Here is a 25,025-nt window from a genome sequence, read left to right as displayed (position 1 = left end):
CTGGTTAGCTTTTATCAGGAGGAATGGAAAACAGGGTTGGATTTATGGAAACTTGGGTAGAGAAGAGGATTCACAGGTAACTCCATGTTTTAGTAAGTCTGAGGAACAAACTACTAGTTCCATTAGTCTGAAGTCCAGGAAGCATATCTTGGTGGTGTTCAATATTTACAAACTTGGAATTGAACCTCAGCCCTGTGGATGGGGATGGAGATGGGTATCTCAAAATCCATTGAGAGCTGTCACCATAGAAGAGCATAGTTCACCAGGGAATTATAGAGTGAGGTAGGTAGAATACCAAATAGAATCTTGGGAATGTCTAAAGTCTTCCATTATGGTCAACATTATAGTACATAATCGAGAGAGTGCTACCTTATTGTGTTTAAGGGGAAATGGAATATAGAAAGGGAGGGCTGGTGAACCATAATTTTAAAAGTTGCATTACTGTTTGGGGGAAGCTGTTGAGAGGTGGTGCCTACATAGTCCAGGAGGGACTGGCTATAAGAAACTAGCTAACAGTAATTTTGAGAGAACCATTTATGTGTTTCCTGACAAGTGAAAAGAAAAAAAAAACTGGACAAGTAACTGGCCCTTGTGTCGTGACGGTCACGATTCCAAAAGCTCATTTCTCCTTAATATTAGCAATGTGTACTTAGAATCAATGCCACCTTTTGCATTTTAGACCTCTAATTACAAAATTATTCTCTCCTCCATAGTTTCCCCATTTTCAGTTTCCACTTTTCTTGGGTTTTGGATTCAATTCCTAGGGATATGTGTTCCAATGACAATAAACAAGTAAGCCACCTCTGAGAGGTGTCTAATGACCTCTAGGAAGAAGGGGAAGAGGGTAGGCAGGGAAATGGGACTTCAGCTCTTTTGGACAGTTTGCAATCTACAACATAAACCAAGACTTTATCAGCCAAGGATTTATCTTCACATTAAAATCTGGATTATGTCAGGGAGATACCACTGGTATAAAAGTCCAAGTAGGATTTACTGCCTACTAGCAATGAAAATTGATTTATAATTTTTTAATATATTTAATAATTTGCAAAAATAATACTCTTTACTCTTCATTTCCCAAATGTCAGAACTCCACCTGCTAAAGAAAACACTTTTAAGTAATCTAAGTCAATTAATGAATTAGAATTAGGAGTCTAGAGTTTTAGTCTTAGTGTGCTAACAGCTATGTTTCGGTACTTTAGTAGAATTTTATGCATCAATTTTTTTCATTGGAAGGGTGATTTAAAAATGACTGGTTCTGGGGCTAGGGTTGTGGCTAAGTGGTAGAGTGCTTGCCTAGCATGTGTGAGGCACTGGGTTTCATCCTCAGCAGCACATATAAATAAATTAAAAAAAATAGTCTTAAAAAGATGGGTTCAGCTTATCTCTCAGAACTATTCAGATTGTGGAAAGTGTTTTCTTTTTGGGTTATGAACACTTGATAAATGCTTGGGTAAATAAGTTTCTTACATATTAACTAATAGAGCTACTTAAATTTGTACATCTGATGTCCATTATTCACTTATTCTGATTTGTTACCAAGACATAGGCAGTAATTTAGTATAAAAAGAAATGCTCTAGCTCTGCTCAGTGCTGAGCCCTGTAACTTTCTGCCTTCAAAATCTTTCCCTATCCATAAAGCATATATGGTGGTTTAGACTTGCAAGACTGACTATGCAGTTAGATAACAAGCAAGCAAGGTTCCGAATATTGAAAAAGATCCTCCCAATATATCGCCAAGCAACAGATGAACAGGCTTAATCACAAAGGGTTCCTGAACAAAGTTTGAAGTAATTGGTGTCATGGAGACATTGTAGATTTATTTGACTGGTTGATTTGCCAGGTAACCTGGCTGTTCCTGTTTTCTAACCTCTTAAATAAGACGGGATGAGATTATTTCTAAGATCACTTCTTTTACTCAAAATAAGAGAACTGCAAAATGCACGCTCATAACTCTCGATAAATCCAGGATACCATGAAACCAGAAAACTAAAATGTCACCTTGAATAACAGTTTCATTGTGCAAAGTAGGGAGAAATGGGGTAGAGAGGCACACTGATAAGTCTCCAAAAGGTGTACTTAAAAAAGGGAAACATGCAACTATTAAAAAAAAAAAATCTGTTCCATTTTTACGCAGCTGTGTTCAAGAAACAGTCGTCGAAAATCCACAACCGCATAAAGCACGGTTTAAGTTGCTAATGTTCAATTTCAAAATTATTACCATTGTTTGCCTGTAATCTTAAACCTAAACTGGTGAATCCGGCTTTGGGCATAAAAGTAAAGTCAAGGCCTACAAAAAGAACAAAAATAAAACACAAGTGACATCATTAGAGGGGGGGAAAAAAAAAGCCAACATATTGCACAAAGATCAAAGGCAAAAAAGAGAGGCATGTTTGGTTAATACTGGGCTTTTGAGCATTTCATGTGCTCGCGGGGCCCGTCCATCCGTCCACACCACACTTCTTAACCATTGCTAGTCTAAACCGATGACTAGTCCAGCTTCGGCGCGGACAGGGCGCAGGACGCAGATCCTGTACAGAACCCGCAATCCCAGATCCGCTGCCAACTCTCCTTTCTGGGAAGGACGTAGGCGTTTCCTTTAGGGTGACTGTAAAGTAAAGCAGTTCCTTCGATCTCTTCCACCAGTAAGAAATGAATGTTGTTCTAGAAAAACAAACGGGAATGGAGGGAGAAGAAAGAGGAGCGCCTCCTTTTCTTTTTCAAATTTCCCGCACCCCCCTTCCTCCCCGCCTCCCCACACAGTCTCTGCTTTGAGCCGCAGCTCGGGAGCCCGGGACCACGCCGTACCACACGGTCTGGGAGACGGTATTTGGAAAGTAGGCGGGCCCGGCCAGATGAATAATTCGGTGCCCGATTTTTCCTGCCTTCGGTTGGCAGTTCCTCCTCCGCTTCGTTACTCGACTGCACACGCGGCCCGGCTCTCGGCCCTCGATTGCTCCGGCCTATCACCCTGGGATGCCGCCTGCCGCCGCTGCCACCGCCGCGGCTGCCGGGCTTGTGGAGATCCTCAGCCGAGCGGGAGCCTGAGCTCGAGTCGCGGCCCAAGCCGTAGGCTGAGAGTTGGGGGGCGGGCCGGCTCCTTCCGGAGCGGGGAGCTGAGGGCTGGCGGGCAAGAGCCCGGGGCCACCGCCCCCCTCAGACTGAGGGAGCGGGCGCTCGGAGCCCCTGAGGCGGCAGCGGCCGGAGCCGGTCAGAGGGGGCGGCCCCTGGCGGCGACGCCCCCGAGCCCAGCCCTGCCCGGCCCCGCCGCATCCTCAGCCCGAGTCTGGACTGACCGCGGGAGACGCCCGCGGGGACTGGGAAAGGCGGCTCTGAGGGCGCGGAGGCTCGCCCTGCCGCCCCCGAGCTCTTCCACGTCCGCGCCCCGAGCGACCCACACCTGAGTGCGGACCCACCCCGGCCGACCACGCCGGACCCGCCTCCCGGCCCGAGTCCCTCCCTCCGGCTGCAGGTGGGCTGCTGCACCCGGGCCGCGGGCAGTGGGCGGCGGGGAAGGAGGCGAGCGGCGTTCGCGCCGGCTGTCGCCGGGTCCCAGCCGCTGCCGCGCCGTCCTCCCTGCGCGCGGACAGGGCGCGGAGCCGCTCCAGCGCGGCCACCGCCTCGTCCCTCCGGGGCACCATGGAGCTCTCTCCGTCGTCCGGAGGAGCCGCGGAGGCGCTGTCCTGGCCGGAGATGTTCCCGGGGCTGGAGTCCGACTCGCCGCTGCCCCCGGAGGATCTGGACGCGGTGGTCCCGGTCAGCGGGGCTATGGCCGGTGGCATGTTGGATCGGATCCTCCTGGAGTCCGTGTGCCAGCAGCAGAGCTGGGTCCGGGTGTACGGTAAGGACCCCAGGCCGCCTCTGGTGCTGGTGTTTCTTGTCTTTGCCTGAGCTTAATTTCCGTCCCCCAAGTCAGCCCCTCAGCATCCCTTTTTGTTCTGGGGGTGGGCTTCTGACAAGTTTCTCGGATTACCACCTGGCCACAGACGTGACCCAGTACGATCTTTGGACCTCTTCAGGCTCCCTCAGTGAGTTTGAGGAGTTGGGTTTTCCAGACGTAATTTTCAGGTGGTTTCTTCAAGGGAACTGCAGATAGGTTTGGAAGAAGCCATGAGATCAACTGAACAGGGTTTCATCTCTTGTTAAGTGAGGCAGGACTGGAAATGAAGACATGAAAACGCATAGTAGATGATAAGCTAATAAATGAAATAATAAAACCGGTACTAAACGCCAGATTATTTGGAGGGAACAGATTTGTCTATAACCCTTTCTGAACCTCACACTTCAAAGGCAGCCACTTATTTCAATGTGCGTGGATCACTTCAGATTGCACTATTTCTAGTTTTCATTGTGAAGTGACTGGGTTGCCACTCAGCAGGTTAAAAGGGATGAACATACTAAAACTTTTCCTTTCCGCACACCTAGTAACTGCCTTTTTAATTAAAACTGAGTGAGACTCTATTAGGGTGAGGTTTGCGGCAGCATTAAAACCATGCTGGTTTTGAAAACTCGTAGCCCAAGGACTTATAGTCTGGCATCATGGTTTAGTTGTAGCTTTCCAAAATATTGAAATGGCAAGATGTTTATCACTTAGCTCACATGATCATAAAAGACATTAGTAATGTAGCTGAGTATAAAATGGCAAATTTGAAGCACCTGGGATCAAACACAACATTGAGATACTATTCTGCAGTTATATGCATCTAAGCCTGTAGAGATCAAGTATATTATGTCTTTTTTTTTCCCTTTCCATCCCTCTGAACAGGGTATATCTTTATTCTTTGAGAGTGACCATACCTTAGAAGTTGTTCTTCTGGATTTCAGTACTTCATGACTATCACTGTTAGATCTCAGAACTAAGAGTCTAGGCATCTGAATTCTTGACTCAGTGCTACCACTGAGTGCTAAGTGACTTGGGGCAGAATAAGTCATCTCTTTAGCCTCTGATTCCTAATCTATAAAAGGAGTAGGCTGTATTAAATGATCTCTAGTGGCCCTTTGAATCACAAATATCGGCAAATCTTCTCATAGCCAGTTCTTCTTAGAAATTTGTATTTGTAACACTTCATATTTTGCTGGTTTTTTTTTGGGTGTTTCTCAATGTTACTCTATTTACCTGGAAGAATTATAGCAAAAGTGGGAGATGATGCAAGGTTACCCAGTTCATTCTCAGTAAACTAGATTAAAAACTTTGCCTGATTTTTTTTTTTTAAACTGTCTGCCAATCCTATTTAGCTGATCGCTTATAACCAGAGGTTGATGAGAATCTGAAAATGAATATGAATTAGAATATATTGTAGTTAGCAGCATTTTTCTATGTTCCTTTTTATTCTTGTACACTTCTTTGGCATACTGTCTTTTAGATGATATTATGGTAAGAATATGTGATAATCGGTGTTGCAGGACTTTCTAGACCTCACAGTAACTATCATTCTTTGCATGTAACTCATGTTTTTGTAGTTGGTTTTAGGGCATGTGTGTGTGTGCGCGCGTGCATACATAATGCATATTTATCTACACATACATACCCCTGACGTATTTTAAAGAACTCCAGAGATTGGGATCCTAACCTATCATATACATCTGGGGGTTGAAAGTCCACTTAGCAACCTCACACCTAGTAATTGGTATATACATGCTCAGATTCACACATAAGCATATATGTACAGTGCATTCTGTGCCAACTTGCAGAATTTCCATTGCATTGTTAACTTTTTTCCTACCATCCCCATCAATTAACCAAAAGTTGTTTTTATTTACTGTTTACTATAGCTATTTTCCTTCCTCTAAGGCAGCTCATCCTGGAAACTACTTTGTTGTCTTTAGTTTGTAAATATTCCAAAGCTATATGAATGACTCTTGTCTGTGTTCTTAGCTAGTTTTTAAGTTGTCCATTGTATGATTCTTCTGCACAATCTTGAAGCAGAAATAATAGAATGTGAAATCAATTTGGGGAAAACTAGTTTATTTTTCTTGTTTTGTTTGTTCAAAACCCTGTACTAGATTGCCTTTTATCTTGGTTTATTTCAAAAGTTTCTGTTCTCTCAATTTCTCTGTATTCATGTGCCTGTATCATGCTGCTTTATTACTGAGGCTTTGTATTATGAAAAAATAATTTGTTAATGACTACTTAATGTCACTTATTTAACTGTCATTCTCATTCAGAAATTAACATTTTCCTTTAATTTTTGTGTTGACAGTTTACTGATTGTGTGCAAGTCTTTGAACTAAACCTCTAATTTCCTTATACTGAATTACTACTAAAATAGCCAGTTTTTTTTTTTTCTTTTTTTTTGGTGTGAGCAGTACCAGGGATTGAACTCGGGGGCACTCAACCACTGAGCTACATCCCTAGCCCTATTTTGTGTTTCATTTAGAGACTGGGTCTCACTGAGTTGCTTAGTACCTTGCTTTTTGCTGAAACTTGTCTTGAATTTGTGATCCTCCTGCCTCAGCCTCCCAAGCCACTGGGATTATAGGTGTGCGCCAAAGCACCCGGCCAGGTTGGTTTTTAAGATGGGGCATAATAAGGAGTCATATTAATTGCTGGTGGCTATACCTCATATCCTCTGCAATATACTTCCCGTTGAAATTATTATTCAACAAAACCTCCCCAAGAATATCCTAATAGAGACTTTGAGTAACAATATTTTCTTAGTTTGCCTCACAAAATTTGAAGACTAGGCATTTTTCACTTTAGTGTTGATAGGTTTGGCTCTTTGGTTGATAATATATCCAGAACTTTTTGTGTTGCTATGATTTGGAAAACTACTTTGGAATATGTTCAGAACTTTCTAATAGCTATATCTATATTTAGAACACAAATGGATGCTCATCTTTGACACATGGTTAAGAGAAAATATGCTGTACTGTCCTTCATTTTCCTTTATTTGTAAAATGTTATCATATGATAATGAATTGTGCCCATGCCTTGCAAGACTACAAAATTTTTGACATCAGAGTGTCTTGTTTATCTTGCCTCCTCCTTCATTGTCACCATGTCTAGCAGGTTTGAGCCTTGTTCAAAGTAGTTACATCAATATCTGTTGAATGTTGATCCGTCTCTTGACCATTTTGATCTCAACCTGACCTTTCTTAAAATATTTATTTTTTGTGGCACTAGGGATTGAACCCAGGGGTGTTCTACCCCGAGCTACATCCCAGTCCTTTTTATTTACTTAATTTAATTTTGCCACAGGAGTTGTTAAATTGCTCAGGCTGCTCTCCAACTTGTGATCCTCCTGCACCAGCCTTGGGAGTTGTTGGGATTATAGGCGTATGCTGATGCACCTCACTAACCTGACTGATCTTATGGGTGGTAGAGTAGCTTAAACAAAGGCATGCCACAAACAGCTAAATATGGATGCAGAATCCAAGAGCATCAAATGCAGAACATTTTTCAGATATTTATAGCCTCAAAGCAAAGTCAATTGGCTGAAAAAGCTCAGCAGCCTAGCAAAAGGAAACGGGAGCAGCAAAGCCAGCCTCACTGTCTGTGCTTTCTGGTAAACAATGGGAACATTAAAATTAACTACTTTACCATGAATGGATGGCGAGTGTTGGACATTTTTGGGGGAGAAATTTAAGACACTGTCTCTAAAACTGATTTCAGTGGAGCTCTGCACTCATCAGTATAAAAAGTCTGCAAGTAAATTAACCGATAGGCTCTTGAAGAATTAGAGGGCAAGTTACAATAAAGTTAGTACAATAAAGGCCAATAAGAAATTTTGTACTCCTTAATCTTAATATTACTAGGACTTAAGTATTTAATATAATAACATCAACATTATTATTAAGCTGGTGTGCATCTACTGTTTTTTGATGGCAAAGGAACCTGTTGGAAGGTTTCTAAAGGCTTGTTTCAGCAAACACAAGAAAAAATTAACCATACTTCATAAGATCATATAATTCCAGAAATGTGACAATAGGAATCGGGTAAGAATTTCTCTTGACCTGGATATGAGCAGATGGAATGAAAGTCTTACCTGGTTGTAATGCATAGGGCTTATGCTCCAGAAAATCAGACAAAGGATGATATATATATATATACACATATATAAAATATATTGCATTTCTAGAGAATGTTTCCTTATTTATTTAAAATGTCACATCTAGTAAAAAGTCCAAGAAGCCCCCCCCCCCCCTTGGAGGAGGGCAGTATGAATTAGAGCTGACTAACTTGTCTTACACAGAATGTTTTTAGTTGGACACAATACCTTTATTTTATTTTTTACATGGTGCTGAGGATCGAACCCAGCCCTTGTACATGTTAGGCAAGCGCTCTACTGTTGAGCCATAACCCCAGCCCCCCAGAATGTTCTTAATATAATTAACTTTGAGTGCTTCACTAAGAATATTCTTACATGTCTTAATTATGCACCCAGTTTTGTACTGTATAGATAAATAAAATTGTTTTTAAAATTTTTGACAGTGTCTTGTTTATCTTGCTACCTTCTTCATTGTCACCATGTCAACCAAGTCAAAGTTTCATGTGCTCTAGCTAATCGATTGATAGAAGAAAATCAGTGAATATGTATCAGATATAACCCCCAAAACATTCCTATTTAAATATTTTAATTTCCTCAATAATGTTAGCCTTTACAAATCAACGTGAACCTTTATAAATGAGTAATAATATTTTAGAAGTTTATGAAATCTTAAAACTTGAGTGCAGTACTTAGGATGTAGCATAAGCTTTGAATGTTGATACATTAGCTGCCTAAGATTTCCAAATACATTTTATATGCATAAAGAGTTCTTCTTTGAAATCAGAACTTTCAAGAATGCCTAGGCATATAATATTCATTTTAAATTATTTTAAGTTTGATTAGCTCCATTTTTCTTTTGAGAGAACTAGAATGTCTCATTTACATTGTGTGTTCTATTAATGTTCGTAGGTAATGGATAATTTCTTTCATAAAATCTTAGTATATTTTTATCATTGGTTTATTACTGCTCAATTTTTAAGGAATATTTTTCATTGATTTGAATTATACATCCATAATCCCTTTTCCAAAACCATTTGGACTTGAGTGAGTATTAAAAATGTGTTTTTTTTTTTTTTTTTGGAGAAGGAATACATATACAAGTAACATAAACCCCCCTAGTGGTGTCTGGAGCAACAGCCAGGAATCATTTATGTTAATAGTTCTACAATTATACAAATGAATACTTACATTAAGTGGTATAAAGACTATAAATAGCTTTATGTCAGTGCAGGTCAGATATTGGTGCCAGAGAAGTTGTGAAAAGTGCTTTGGGTTTCCCAAAACTGAGTACACACAGTAAAAAAAAAAAAAATAATAAAAATGTATAGTTGTGTCCTATTATGTTGTATGTTCAATGAAATAAATTTCTGATTTTTCCAAGGAAAAGGAATTCAGATGACAAAGTTAGGTTTCACAGAGATAAAAATAGTGTCAAGGCAGTGGTTTCTGATGCTTTGTTTTTATTGGAAAAAAGAATGAGGTAAGTTGAAGCACAGAGTTTATATAATTGTTCTTTGCAGTTGGTCTCTTCAGTAGCACAAAGTGATTTGATCATCTTTTAAGTAGGTGAACCACAAAAAAGCCTTCAACTAATGACTGAGTTAATCCAGAAAAAATTTAGCTGTTTTCTCCCTTGTCCCTCCCTTTGGAAGAACTTTTAAGTAACTAGAGAGGTGTTTGGTCTTGTTAACCAGGAGGAGGAGTTTGAAGTATGCTGAAGGCACTACTGAAATTACTTCACCCTGCCTTGGCAGAGGGCTAATTGCTCTGTGATGTTTGTGAAAACACCTTTCTTCCCAAGGGCTATCAAATACTTCTCAAGACCAGTAGGTAGAGAACTCTATGAATGTAGTCTGTTTTTTGGTGAGAAGGCAGCCATGAAGAAGCATATGATAAGCAAATAGAAGGAAAAGAAATCCTGAGACTCAGTGTAGTTTAGTGTTTAAAAAAAAAAAAAAAAAAAATGCTTGAAGACAAACTCCTGTATCATAGTCTAGCAAATGAACTTTTGTTATCTTCCTTGTCTTTTACAGTGTGTTCAGGTATTAGGAGACTTGAGTTTTACCTTCCTTACCAGTGTTACAGTTTTCTTGTTTTAAAGGGTCTGATTTAGATCCTGATTGGATTTTTATTTCTTCATAAATTGCCTTCGACACTGCTCTAGTTCTGTTCACATTGTGTCACCTTTAGTAGGCTTTCTGAGTAGGTTTCTCTGGTCTGAGCATTTAGTAATACTTGGCAGATTCTGATTTGGAGAGTGAAATTTTGGAGAGGAAAATATTTAACATAAGGCAAGAAAACAAAATTCAAAATGATAATGCAAAAAAATTAAATTTTAAAGTCAGTAGTCCTAAATATTTTTTGAAGCAGTCCTTTATATTGCTTCATTAAAAAACTGGCTCTTGAAATTTAGCTTTTTCCCCAAAATTGGAGATAAAATTCAGTATGTCAGGATTAGAACTCTTAACCTCAGATTCTTTAGCCTCCTGATTTAGCTTGTAGATCTTACTGCTTTCCCTTAGGGAGATGCCTATCAAGGCTAAGGGTCAGGAAAACTTGACAGTGAGAAATACCAGATTGTTAGTTTCACAGTCTTTAAGGGAAATGCTGGAAGTACCATTACCTAGGTAACAAAAAACAAAATGAACAAAACATTCACAAAGTAGGAGGATGAGAATTATCTCATAGTGACCCTTAAGAGAGAGACCAGAAGACAGATTAGATATTTTTCATCTGTTTTTTTTTCCCTAAGTTCTTTAGCCATAAATTCTTTATGCTTTATTTAATTATTATATGTGGTGCTGAGGATCGAACACAGTGCCTCAGATGTGCTAGGCAAGTCTCTACCACTGAGCCACAATTCCGGCCCTGCTTTAACTTCTAATCTCCCTCGTTCATATCATTAAAATTTAATAGTTTTTCTAATTATTCATATAATCCCTGTTTATTTGGATTTTCATTAATTTATTTACATTAAACTTAAAAATCACTAATTCTACCTCAGAGATAACTGTTCTTTGTTATTTCTGTGTACATATTTGATATATCATGCTGCACATATTTTATATCCTGCTTTTCTGTTATGTTAAACATTTTTTCAAATATACTTTTATTTTTTTAAATAGGTAATGCATTTCTTTGTCTCAAGACTTAAAAAGTATTAAAGGACATACATTTTAAAAAAATTTTTAGTTGTAAATGGACACAGTACCTTCATTTTTATGTCGTGCTGAGGATTGCTAGGCAAGCACTCTACCCCTGAGCTACAGCCCAGCCCTATTAAAGGATATTTGATGAGATGTCTCTGTCTTCCGGCCCCCCACTTCACGTTTGCTATCTGGTAGGCAATCATTGTTCCTTCCACACGATAAATAATTTGAAAAACAAATGGATAGCTAGATTAGCTAGATGCCATAACTATGCCATAACTGGGAGCAAAGATTAAAAAAAAATGCAGGGTTATGTTTTTGTGAGGTTAATGAAATGACTGGAGTCAATTGGCCAGGAGACAGTTTTTAATTGCTTTGGATTGATAGTTTTTACTGTTTATATGAATTTTTCTCCATTTTGCATATGTAAAAACCTATTATAAGCATTGATTTGATCTCTACCTTGAGTTATTCCTTCCTTCCTTCTTCAGACCCCCACTTTGTTAATATACCTTGGTTGTATTTTCTTGTCAGTTTGTAAAAAGGTTCCTCATTCTTGTTTTGGCTACATAATGCCTAGCTGAATCATAATTCATTTAAACAGTCCCTAAGTTACTTGTTATAAGTGCTTCAATGAATAATCTTGAGGCTATCATTTTGTTTATATGGAAGTATATCTGTAAGACATCATAGAATTGCTAGGTGAAAGGTATATATACAATATTGAAAGATATTGCCAATTGCCTTTCTTTTCATCAGCGATATACAGGAGTGCTGATTGAATGTTTTCATGTTTAAGAGCCATTAATTATATCCTTCTCTGTGAACAGTAAATATCCTTTGCCCATTTTATTGTTGTTGGGTCTTTTTGTGTGTGTGATTTGTCGGAATTCTTAATATATTAAGATAACTGTTAAGAGCCCTTTATCTTCAATTAGTTGCTGTATTCTTATTTGTCTTTTGACTTAAGGTGTTTTCCCACGAAGAAATTACTCTTATGGTAGGGGCTGGGGCTGTATCTCAGTGGCAAAGCGCTTGCCTAGCATGCGTGAGGCTCTGGGTTCCATCCTCAGCACCACGTTTAAAAAAAAAAAATTAACAAAATAAAGGCATTCTGTCCATCTACAACTACCTAAATAAATAAAATTACTCTTAAGTAGTTGAATATAGTAGGTTTTTCTTTTTTTGGCTTTTGATTTTGTCATAATTAAAATGGCTATGCCTACTTTGAGTTTATAAAAAAAAAATTATGATTTGTCTAGTTTCTTTAGTTTCATTTCTTACACTTTAATCTTTGATCCATTTTAATCTTTGATCCATTTTAATCTTTAATTCATCTTTCTAGAAGATGTGAGATAGATTCAGTTTCATTTAAGTGATGTTTCAAAGGTAAAAAGTGACTCCTCTTTGGATTCAGTCTTAAAAAGTGCACCAACTTGCCCCTAACCACCACAGGGCCAAGAAGGTTGACAGACCCATCTTGGTTTTCTTCTGAATTGATTCTTTGTGTTCCAGAAACCATGAAACTTTTTGGTTGAAGATTCACTTATTGGTCCAAAAGATGTTCTTTCTCTTTCATATGTTTTTCTATGGACTGTTTTTCACTTGTTGAATGATCCATCTTTCTCCCACTGATTTAAGATTATTATTCTGTACTGTACTAGATTGCCTTTTATCTTTTGGTTTATTTCAGGAGTTTCTGTTCTCTCAGTCTCTCTATTCATGTGCCTGTATCATGCTACTTTATTACTGAGGCTTTGTAATATGAAAATATAATTTATCAATGACTATTTAACAACTTATTTAACTGTCGTGCTCATTTAGAAATTAACATTGTTTCACAATTTTTGTGTTGACAGTTTATTGATTGTTTGTGTAAAGTCTTTGAACTGAACCTCCATTTCCTTACACTGAATTCTTAGAATATGAAATGTTTTTTTAAAGGACTTAGTGCAAAATTGGTGCAACTTTCCTGTAAAGCAGTTCTTGCTATTAGCATATGAAAGTACATTTCAAGTCTTAATACTGTATCTGTTTTCAACATATTGAAACCTTACATAAATTTCATTACTGAATGCCCAGAGTAATGCTATAAGGCTGCCTTCAAAAATGGAGTTATTTTTCCACTTTTCCTTCTTTTGATTAATGGCATATTTCTAAGTGGATGAGTGAAGGAGTCTAGAGTTAAAGCAGTTGGTTTGCTAAATATCGAATCTGTGACTGCTGGCTGTATTTATATTATTAGATTCTCTAACTAAAATAACCTTACACAGACCCAAAATGTTTTCTCTGAAAAGCACGTGGTTGGTGGCAATCCTAGAAAAAGAGCAAACTTTAAGAGCATACTAATTTAATTTATAACAATGGTTTTGAGCAGTTTGAGAATGAAAGGAAAAAATTGCATATCTAGTTAACATTCTAGAGGTTTGTAGGAAAACTTGAGTTAAATTTAGGCAGAAAATAAAACATGAATATCTTGCTTTATAAATAATAAAGACATGAATGATATGAATAACTGTTTTTCTTAGATTTTTGAAGTATGAGTTACTGATATATTTTCTTGTTGAACTCAGTGACAGCCAGTTGTAGTCCTTACATATTTTTTAAAGCTTATGGAAGCATGAAATCACCATTGATGACAACATTGTTAATTGCTGTTGTAATTGGGGTTTGATATCAAGAAACACTGAAAAGGTGAAGATTACTCTTGTTCTCAGTTTGTTCTTGTTATAGAACTTTTTTCAGTCTTATTTTATGTGAATTTTGTCCAAAAAGAATAGGATTTGCACTTATCAGGGCAATGACAGTATAAAATGTATCCTTGCCTGGCCGCAAATTATTTGTGCACTCCAGTTTGTGTTGAAGTTCAGAGTATCCACAGTTCAAGATTTCCCCACCGTGGTTCCCTTAGCCTTGACTACTTACAATTTTCCTGTGTTTGTGTTCAAGAATGATCCTGAGTAGGAAATACAAGACTTTTCAAGTGCATGTTATTTTAAAGTGGGTCAGTTTTGTTCAAGTGATTGGTAATTAGTCTGTGTCAATGTGTGGACTTTGAAAAAGATGGGCAGTATGTTAGCTACCGATTAATAAATGATGTTTTAATAACTAAAACAATGACTCGGCCTTTAGTATTTTCTAATCATCAAGACTTCATAATAGTTTTCCTTTTATAGAAACTAAAATTTATATACTTATTTTTGAATCTAGTTTGATTACTTCTAATACAATTCTTTCCTAACCATGTAGTGATTCCTATTAAAATAGATGTTCCAGAGGATTTATTGTGGTCTGTTTACTGTTCAAGTAAGAAAGTCCTTAGTTATTCTTTTGCAAGTTCAACCTAAAACAGTTTGAGGATATTTTTAGTTATTTGCTTTTTAGATTGCATTTTTTGTTTTTTTAGAGATTGTCATCCCAGAATGTCACCTTAAGAGAAGCTTTACTTTGTAATGTCTGTTGACCATCTGTTTCTTTTCCTATAGCTTAACTAGCAATAATACTTTCCCCCTATATAACCAATGATATTGTTCCATTTACCTGTGAGCACATATAATATAAAAGTATGTTTTTACAAAGTTGCCTTCCCCCCCTACCTCTCAAGATACTCTGCATTTTTTTTCTTTTGGCAAAATTAAGAAACATGGTAAGTCAGTTCCCCACTTTATTGGTGAAGTAATTAAATTACCCTATCTCTTATCTAAGTTGACAATTACACTTAAACAGTGCAAAGTAGAAACAATATCTCACAATATTTTAAGTAGCATATATGTAATTTATTGAACTCCGGGGCACTCAGCCACTGAGCCACATCCCCAGCCCTATTTTGTATTTTATTTAGATACAGGGTCTCACTGAGATGCTTAGTTACTGTTGCTGAGTGAGGCTGGCTTTGAACTTGTGATCCTCCTGCCTCAGCCTCCCGAGCTGCTGAGATTACAGGGTGTGCAAAAGTAGAATTTTTATGCTTTTCTAAGTCATCTTAGAATTTAGAAGTATGTCTTACCTCTAGCCTTGCTGCCTACTTTGGGGTCATATAGGTAAGGACAGATAATTGAGTTCTTCATTGGTAAATGCAGGAATAAAAGTGAGCATGCTACATAGAGTAACCAAAAAATTCTTTTGCATTAATTTTTTTTTTTTTTCAAAACCTGTACTGGGGATTGAACTTGTCTACCACAGCACTATATTCCCAACTCTTTTTTTATGCTTGCTATTTTCCATTTTTTGTTTATAGCCATCCTATTAGATGTGAAGTGGTATCTCATTGTTTTGATTTGTATTTTACCAATCATTAGTGATGGTGAGCATCTTTTCATGCGCTTATTTGCCATTTGTATGTGTTCTTTGGAGAAATGTCTATTCAAGTCCTTTTTGAGTGAATTTTCAGTACATTGATTTTTTTCAGATTAGTGATAGTATTGTATATATTAATCTTTACTCAGTCATAATATGCATGATCATAAATATGACAAGTAAAATTCCTTGAGTGCTTATTATGAGCCACTTTTCTAAGTGCTTTATGCCTATTATTTAATTTTCATAATTGTTCTAATAGGTAAATAGTATTATTCCCATTTTATAGGTAAGGAGTTGGAGGCATAAAGATATAAAGGAACTTGCCAAAGGTTATACCACAAGTAAGTAGCTGATGTGGGATTTGAATCCTGGTGGTTCCACTTGAGTCTGTGCTCTCAACTATTATACAGTTTGGGTCCTTACAAATAAAAAAATTCAGTTATTATAGAAAGCATTCAGTAAATCATAACAAGGAAAAAAATGTGTTACTCTGGACCCTGATCCTATAGTTTACCTATGAATTTTATATAGCACCATTACTGCAGATTAACGTTTGTTATTTTTGGATATGCTTTGAATGTGATTTTTCCTGAATATCTTTATAGAATTGTTCACATTTTATTAACTGTAGACAACTATATGTGGGTGAGTAGTGTGAATATTTCTTTATTTAAAAAAGGTTAAACAAAGTCTGTTCTCTAAAATGTATTTTTAGCAGTAATACAGAATATTAATTTTTTTTCTATTAGGTTTTCCAAAATGCCTTTTAACAGACTGCCTTCTAGACCTGTTACTTATGTTTGATCACCTGGGTTAGACTATTGATATTTAGGAGATCACAAAATCTTACAGATCATGAGTTGTATTCAGCTGAGGCATAGCTCCATTTACTTCAGGATTTATATTTCAAGTTGCTCTACATTCTAGAAAAAGAGAATCCACTTTGACAAGAGTCTGACTAATCCAAACATTGATTCGACTTAATCAAATAGAATATATTTTAGGACACTTATAGAATTCACATGCTCTTCTCTAAAAGACCAGGAGCACTGTGACCTCCTGGTGGACCTGGTTTCTTTTCATCTTAGATCCTCTTGAACTTGGCCATACTTTATGGCACACATGCTCTATAATTTATATCCCATGCTTAGTATTTCAAGGACTTGAGACCTAAAGTACGATTCATACCCAGTAAAGTGTGTAAATCAGTTTTGACATATAACTTCATTTCTTACTAATAGGTTACAGTTCTTCAAAATTTGTAATTCTGTTGAGTTGTGGCCAACTTAACAGTGGGAAATTAGAATCTGACATTCTGATCAATTCATGTCTTTTTTTTAAAACAAGAGTTTTAATAAGAACAAATTACATATTTAAAGTATAATTTGATATATTTTGAAATATGAAACCATCACCACAATTAAGGTAACAACATCTATTTTGTCTGAAAAGTTTGTGGCCCTTGTTAATGCTCCCTTCCTATTCCCCCCACTCCCATACCTCTTATCACATCACCAGACAATCATTAATCTGTTTTCTGTGTTTATTGATTAGGTTTTCTAAAATTTCATATAAATTGAATTGTATGATATATAAAATGCTGATTTCTAATCTGACTTCTTTCATTCAGCACATTTTGAGATTCATCCAGATTATTGCATGTATCAATAATTCCTTTGTCTTGCGTGAATAGTAGTCTGTTGGATATTTCATTATTTATCAGCTCACCTTTTGATGAACATTTGGGTTGTTTTATTATTATTTTTTTTTTTTGTTTAGTCCCCCCTACCCTCTCACAGCAGTAGGAATTGAATCCAAGGTCTTGTGCATGCTAGGCAAGTGTTCTGCCTGTTTCTAGGTTTTGACCGTGACAGATAACATTTTTGTGAACCTTTGTTTGTTTTGTATAGACAGTTGCTTTTTTTTTCTCTTTGGCAGATATCAAACAGTGACATAATTGTCATATGGTCGGAATATGTTTTTACATCTTAAGTGGCCAGATTATTTTCCTAAATGATTATATCGTTATCCTGCAGTGTATGTGAGTTCCAATTGTACATTCTTGTTAATGTTTGGTATGGTTGGTCTTTAAATTTTAGTCATTTCAAGAGAGGTGTAGTAATATTGTGGTCTTAATATATACATTTTTCACCTAATGACCATTGTTATTGAACATCTTTTCATGTGATTAACGGATACTCATGTATCTTCTCTAGGGACATGTTAAAATCAGAATATGACTTGTATGAATTCTTCATATATTTCAGATATGTCATTTATTGGAGATTTGATTTACATTTTGTTCCATTTTTGTGGCTTGTGAGAATTTTCCTAATATCCTTTTGTTACTGATTTCTTTCTTAATGTAGTGCTGGGGATTGAACACAGGGCCTAATGCATGCTAGACCAACTACTCTACCACTGAGCTATACCCCTAGCTCTTATAATAAGTAAATAAAAATTTGTGGTCAGAGAATATACTTGGTTTGACTTGAATCCTTTTAAATTTATAGAGACTTGTTTTTATAGCCCAGAATATATTTTTCACTTAAAACAACAAAATATTGTATATTTTGCTATTATGGGATGGAATGTTCTATATAAACAGATTAGATTTGATAGTTGTTTAAGACTTACATATTCAATTTTAAAAACATTTTTTAGTTGTAGGTGGACACTTTATTTTATTTTCATGTGGTGCTGAGGATTGAACCCAGTTCCTTGCATGTGCTAGGCAAGTGCTCTGCCACTGAGCTACAAACCCCAGCCCAAGACTTATATGTTCTTGATTTTCAGCTTTTGTGTATTTTAAAGCTTTGTTAAGAGGAACGTGAATATTTGAGTATTATGTCTTTCTGATCAATATATAATTATATCCTTTATCATTATGAAATGGCCTCCTTTATATTTGGTAATACTCCTTGTTCTGAAATATATTTTATCTAATACTAATATAACCACTCTTTCTTGTGATTAGCATTGGTGTTACTTTAACCTACTTGTTCATATTTAAATATTTTAAATATTGTAAGCAGTTTATAGTTAGGTCATAGTTTTTTATTTAACCTTTCAGCTAGGGTATTTAGACTTTTTGTATTTAATGATTATTAATATGGTTAGTGTGAAATCTATCCTGCTATTTAATTTGTCCTATGTATTCTTTTTTCTCTTTGTACTCTTTCTGCCTTTTGCATTAGTTGCATATTTTTAGTTCCATTTTCTAACACTTGTAGTACTTTGTAGTTTATAGTATACATCTTTACCTTATAATACCTACCTTCAAGTGATAACATATCACTTCATGTGTAGTATAAGGACTTAATTTTGTTTTCATTAATTCTCTTTCTAGTCTTTGGGCCATTGTCATGCATTTTACTTATAAATTCCGGAATAAAATATTTTTTTTTTCTTTAAGTAGTTGATTTATCATTTGAAGAGATTAAAATAGTAGGAGAAAAAAACTTAATTGTTGAAGGTATGAGGGTAAATCTGTTATTCCATTTTGGCCAATCGCAGAAGTCCCTTTATATCTTGTTTGACTGTGACAGGTTGGATTTCAACCTGTCAGAGCTCTGATAGACAAGATTATGCCTCTCTGAAGAAGTGAACATACCAGATTTGAAACTGTAGAAAGAATATTACTACTAATTTGCTTTAGTGCATGTCATTATTCAGGCCCAAACCAGATATAAGGGGATTTCTGCTGTTGGCCAAAATGGAATAACAAGTTAAAAAGTGAAGGGGATTAGGAATGGGTGAGTGTTCCAGATGAAGACAACAACACGCGCAGAGGTCCTGATGTTAGTGAGCATGGCAAGTTTGTGGAATTGGGGATAAAGGCCAGAATGGCTAGAGCACAGATAGAGGGCTAGAGAGGTGGCCATGTCAAGGATTTGGGTCTGGAAGGTGATGCCTGATGTCTTTGCTTTTGAAAAGACCATTCCAAGTGCTGTGTGGAGGATAGATCTGTGTAGAGCAAGGAGACCAGTCAGTTAGAAATCTGTAGTTTCAGTAATATGGTAATTTGAGTTAAGGAGATGGTGAAGGAGAGAGTAGTAAACGGACTTCAGAGATTTTTTTTTAGGAGGTTAAAATAAGTAAGACTTTGTGAGGGGATGGATATGAGGCAGTAGATATGGGGGGAGATAGGAAGATATGTCAAATGTAAATTCTAGTTTAATGAAGAAGGAATACTGGAGGGATGTTGGAATTTACTGAGATATTTGCCCCCCCCCCCCCCCCCCCCGTAGTGACTGGAAGCATTTTTCTTCTAGGAAAATGTGTTTGTTATTTAGAGATGTTTCAAAATCCTTATTAATGTATTAGGACCAAGCACAAATAAGACTTCTTCCTTGGAGTCTCTTTTGTTATTGCTGGGAATTGAACCCAGGGCTTTATGCATGCCAAGTACATACTTTATCACAGCAGGACCCTCCTAGTCCCTTGATGTCTTTCTTGACATCTCTTTGCCTCCTTTCCTCCTTGGCTAGAAATACTGTTCCTGTCTTTGAATTTCTATTATACTTTATTACATTTCTGCTATGAAACTTTTCATAATCTAACTTTTATATTCTTATTTGGACAGGTATTTTATTTCCTTTGCTGTATTGAAAACTACATATTGAAAGGGAATTTTATAACTATTTAGTTAATGAACACATACTTTAACCTTATGGAAGTGGAGGTTCCATGAGGAAGTATAACCATTTCAGTAAATCAAAATTTTTGTGCACATTAGTGAACTTTTCTTATATGTAGAAAAGTTAGAGTAATCTAACGAATTCATTTCAGAATTTCTATCATTATCAAATGTTATGAAATATTATTAAGGGACTACTTCAGTTAAGTGTGAATGCTTTTACTCAAAGTTTCTCAACATCGTGTTTTATTATAATTTTTATTTAATTCATTAGTGTGAAATTGAATAGTTTAACAGACTTATAGAATGTCTGTTATGCTTACTAACTGTTCAAAACTATTCACATGTATTGCTGTTAGGTGATATAGATATTACTGTTCTTATTTTATAGATCTATAACACATTAAGGGATAATTTTTTAGACCTTGGAATGAGACTATTTTAAATGTTTAATCGCTTCTCGGCCTTTTGGCTAAGATCAAGTGTAGTATCTGTTCTTATCAGTTTAAATGTTTAGTAAGATCAAAATATTTCCTTTTACTTCTTCTGTTAGAGTTAACTGGAATCTTTTGAGTAATGATTGAAACTCAGTAGGATCCCAGTAACCATCTCCCCCTGCCCAAGATTTAATAAATCATCTAAATTATATGTATTTTCAAATTACTCCAGGTGAACACCATCCGACTTACTGGTCTCAAGTTTCTGAAATCAACCCTTAACTTCTTTGTGAAAATCAGTACACTATTTTCTTTTTTACAGGGTCACCTTTTGAGGTTCAATGAATTTTTCTTACCTCTTATTCTAATTTTCTCAATGGTTCTTTATTTATTTTATTTTTTTTTTTTAAATTTTTTTTTTAATACTTATTTATTAGTTTTCGGCGGACACAGCATCTTTGTTTGTATGTGGTGCTGAGGATCGAACCTGGGCCGCCCGCACGCCAGGCGAGCGCGCTACCGCTTGAGCCACATCCCCAGCCCAATGGTTCTTTATTTAAAGTATATTTTGTTCACTAATGGATTGTGACTTTAAATGTAGTTCTTGGACATGTACGATATGCCTTTTCCTTGATGTTCTTTACAGCAACTTTGTGAAGTAGATATGATTGTAGATGAAGAAACTGAGGGTAAAATAGGTTGTAACTTGATCAGAGTTAGACTCTTATCAAGTGTTTGATTAAGAGACTACTTCTGCTTTCTGTTTGTCATTTGTTATTAGTCTTTCTTCCCAAACCCCTTTCTGCTTTGTTCATTTACTCTGTATATTAGCTTAAAAAATAAACCCCATGAACACATAAACAAAAACATAGAACTGCTTTTTTCTTTTTTTAATTTAGCATTTTTCACTGATATTCCCTCATTTTGTATTTTAGTGTTGCTGATGCTGTTTTTCTTTTCTGGGTTTCTATAGAAGCTTTTGGAGATAGATCTTCTCTAAGAGCTAAGCTTGGATATAGGACTAGTTGTTATTGGACTGCCTTGTTTTTATTTATGGTCTTTACTCTGAAAACAAAGGGCACCCTGAGTCTTCTCAAAGGAGCCTGGAATCCATGGAGCTGACTCCTGTTACTGCCTAAATAATGAATGAAATTCATGTAATGTTCAACACAATTGGTTTGGAATGTTAGGTGAAGTGTGAAAAATTTCTGTGGGCTTGATCAGCAATCCGATTTTTGTCTGATAAGAAAACATGAGACTGTTCATCTGTCTTGTAAAGCCAACATGGCAGTTTAAAAAAGCTGAGTATTTTAGGAGGCACATTAAGTATAAAAGAAATTTGTTGTCTGCTTTGACTAAAGTAAAAAATAGAGATGATCAAATTGAGATGGTAACTCACATATTTTCAGGTATTCAGGAATGATGACAATTGTAGAATGTAGTAATGATTGGATATCAAAAGTGACATGAGAAGTCATTTATCTGTATGCATCTTAATGTGCATCCAGGAGAAAAATAAATCGGAAAGACTGATTTGTGAACTGACTTTGCTATTTGTTGGAGGCAAGTATGTTTGTGGCTCATGGAAAACCTGTATCAAAAAGCTAATAAAGCTTTATCTTGTATAAGTCTTATATAAGATTATAGCCAGGATAAGTATAGTTTTTGCATGAGAAAATGATTAATGATATGGATTTGTTAAATTTAATAGCCAACTATTTAAAAAAATCTGTAATGCTTACTTTCTATTTTTTGACTCACATAATGTTCTGGATCATTTTAATTGCATAGTACCTAAAATTTATTTTTAGATCTTAGATAAGTGGACCACAGGCTAGTGGTGATACCAAATAGTTCGTGCAAAGAGTGCTAGCATTTCATGGTAATGCAATATAACATGGGTACCAAATTCAGCATGTTGATGATGGTCCTTCAGACCATCTGCATAAAAACTGACTACCTGGGCCATGCACGGAATGGAATGGGCAGATTCCCTGAACTCTTCTTTCCCCCATTCTCACGTATGCAAATCTCTTGGAGCTGTTCTGAGGAACTGCATTTTGAGAAGCACCTAGGTAATTTAGATGCACTTTAAAGTTTGAGATCTGATTTTGAAAATTCAACATGTGATACATTTTGCTTTCCCATTTAATATGGTTAAACTAGGAAATCTTTGAAGATGGGAAAACAAAGGTATCTATTCTTAATTTAAGAATCAAATAGTTTTTAGAGATTTAAAAGAAAGTTAATATATAATTATAGTGCTAATTTCAGGTATTAGTGTCTCCTGACAAAGAAACTTGGGCTTATATTTTATACTTCAGGGCTTTGAACATCTGTTTATTTAAGCAGAATAGAAAGTACTATAATGCTTCAAAATACTATCTGTTCCTGTTGAATTGAGGAAATACAGGACCCACTTCAATGACCTCTCTCCTAGTGCTTTTCCAGATGTCAATTCTTCTGAAGTTGACCTTGACTTTAAAAAAGAGGAGGGTGAAAAATGTGAGGTTTCTTATTTAGTACCATATGAAACTTGGTATTAATGATATGTCACTTATATCTGGTTATTGATTTGTAAGATAAGTTTCCAAAGAAAGACTCTTCATCTTATGAAGACCCATTTTTTAAAATTTCTTGCTCTTTTTTTTGCTATGGCTATTTCTGATGTATTGTCACTGAACTTGGAGCTCATTGTCTTGGAATACAAAACACATATTTGGGAGACAAAACTAGAATCATGAGTTTTACCTTTGTCCTATTTGCAGAAAGGTAATACCTGAGATTTGGTACAAAATTAGGCAATAGGCTGATCATCTTACATATTGAATGTTTGTTGGGAAGCAAGAATACTTAAGTTGATGGTAGTACTCCAATTTTTTTTGTTATAATGTACATATAGTAAAAATTTCCCCTTTTATATGTACAGTTCCGGGAACTTTGACAAATGTATGTAGTCATTTAAACTCCCTCCACAGTTATGATCTGGAATATTTCCATCATTTGAAAAAGTAACCTCCTGCTCCTTTATTGTCAATTTGCCTTAGGATGTCTCATAAATTAAGTAATGGGATATATAACATAGTATTTCTGCTTTCTTTAATTTAGCATGGGGGCTTTTGAGATTTCCCCCAATTTAGTTTTATAATTTTTTTGTTTTAGTGGTTTCATTCTTTTTTATTGCTAAGTAGTATTTTGTAATAGGAATATATTGTAGTTTGCTCATCTACAAAAACTAATATTTTGATTTTAATTTTTGGAAATTATGAATGAACCTGCAGTAAAAGGTTTGGGTATGGTCATATGTCCTCATTTTCTTGAGCAGATACCTAAATTGCCAAGTCATATGATAAGAGTATTTTTAACTTTATTAGTAACTTTACAAGTTTGGCAAGAAACTGCCAAAGTGCTTTTCAAAATGTCTGTTCCAAGTAGAGAAAAGTGATGGGAGGGGAGGAGAGGGGATTGAGGGATAGGAAGGATAGAAGAATGAAACAGACATTATTATTACCATGTGTATATATGTGACTGCATGACCAATATGATTCTGCAACCTGTACACTCAGAAAAATGAGAAATTATGTCCCATCTGATTCAAATGTATGATATATCAAGGTCATTGTACTGTCATGTGTAACTAATTAAAACAAAAATTTTTTTTTTGAAGATACCCAATGGCCTGTTAAGAAAATTGAAACCTCCCAGAATAGACCATTGCTTTTGGGTTTAAAAAAAAAAAAAATCTGTTCTACTTATATGTTATAAAAATAAAATCATGTATTTTAAATATAAATACTTAAACATATTTACATAGAAAAATATTTATGCACATATATAATAGAATACATATGTAGTGGCACAATGTACATAATATAAAATTATTTTAAATCACTCTCAAATTCTAATTTATTTAGCTTAGTGACATTAAACATATTCACATTGTTGCACAGCCATTAGCATCTCCAGGACTTTTTTTTTTTTTCTTTTCAAATTGAAACTCCAACCATTAAATAGTAACTCTATATTCTCTCCTCCCTCCTGTTCCTGGCAACCACCTTCCTATTTTGAATTTCTATGAATTTGACTATTGTTCCACCTCATAAGTGGAATCATTCAACACTTATCTTTGTGTTTGCATTATTTCACTAAGCATAATATCTTCAAGATTCACCCATGACAAAATGTGTCAGAATTTCATTTCTTATAAGGCTGAATAATACTGTATGTATCAGTCACATTTTGTTAATATTTTTGTTGATTGATACTTCAGTTGCTTCAACCTATTGGCTATTGTGAATACTGCTGCTGTGAATATGGGTGTTCAAGACCCTGCTTTCAGTTTTTTATAATTATATATATCATATATAATATGAAATTGCTGGACTTAGTTCTAATTTTTTGAGGAACCTTTATACTATATATTTTTCCGCAGTAGTTGTACCACTTTGTAATCTCATCCCAGTTATCTTTGAGTCTCTGCTTTTAGTTCTTTTGAGTATACCTACTGGTGGAA

General features: G+C 35.9%; 1 protein-coding gene and 1 pseudogene across 4 annotated transcripts in view; both read left to right on the top strand.

Moving 5' to 3' along the window:
• Nucleotides 1-3,258: 3,258 nt before the first annotated feature.
• The window catches only part of Rasal2 (RAS protein activator like 2), a 343,852-nt gene continuing 322,085 nt past the window's right edge, over nucleotides 3,259-25,025 (top strand). For 2 of the 4 annotated variants that reach the window (XM_071600280.1, XM_071600279.1), the window contains exon 1: nucleotides 3,497-3,841. In XM_071600280.1, coding sequence (XP_071456381.1) covers nucleotides 3,640-3,841 — 202 coding nt within the window. In that variant the 5' untranslated portion in view covers nucleotides 3,497-3,639. Of the gene's footprint in view, nucleotides 3,473-3,496; nucleotides 3,842-25,025 lie in introns of those variants that run through there. The other 2 variants (XM_071600283.1, XM_071600282.1) reach the window with 2 other exon arrangements.
• Nucleotides 20,528-20,681, top strand: LOC114092478 (U2 spliceosomal RNA; annotated as a pseudogene).

This window comes from Marmota flaviventris, chromosome 12 (genome assembly GCF_047511675.1).
Source record: "Marmota flaviventris isolate mMarFla1 chromosome 12, mMarFla1.hap1, whole genome shotgun sequence".
NCBI lineage: Eukaryota > Metazoa > Chordata > Mammalia > Rodentia > Sciuridae > Marmota > Marmota flaviventris.
The sequence above is the reverse complement of the archived record's forward strand: the minus strand, read 5'-3'. Positions and strand labels throughout refer to the sequence as shown.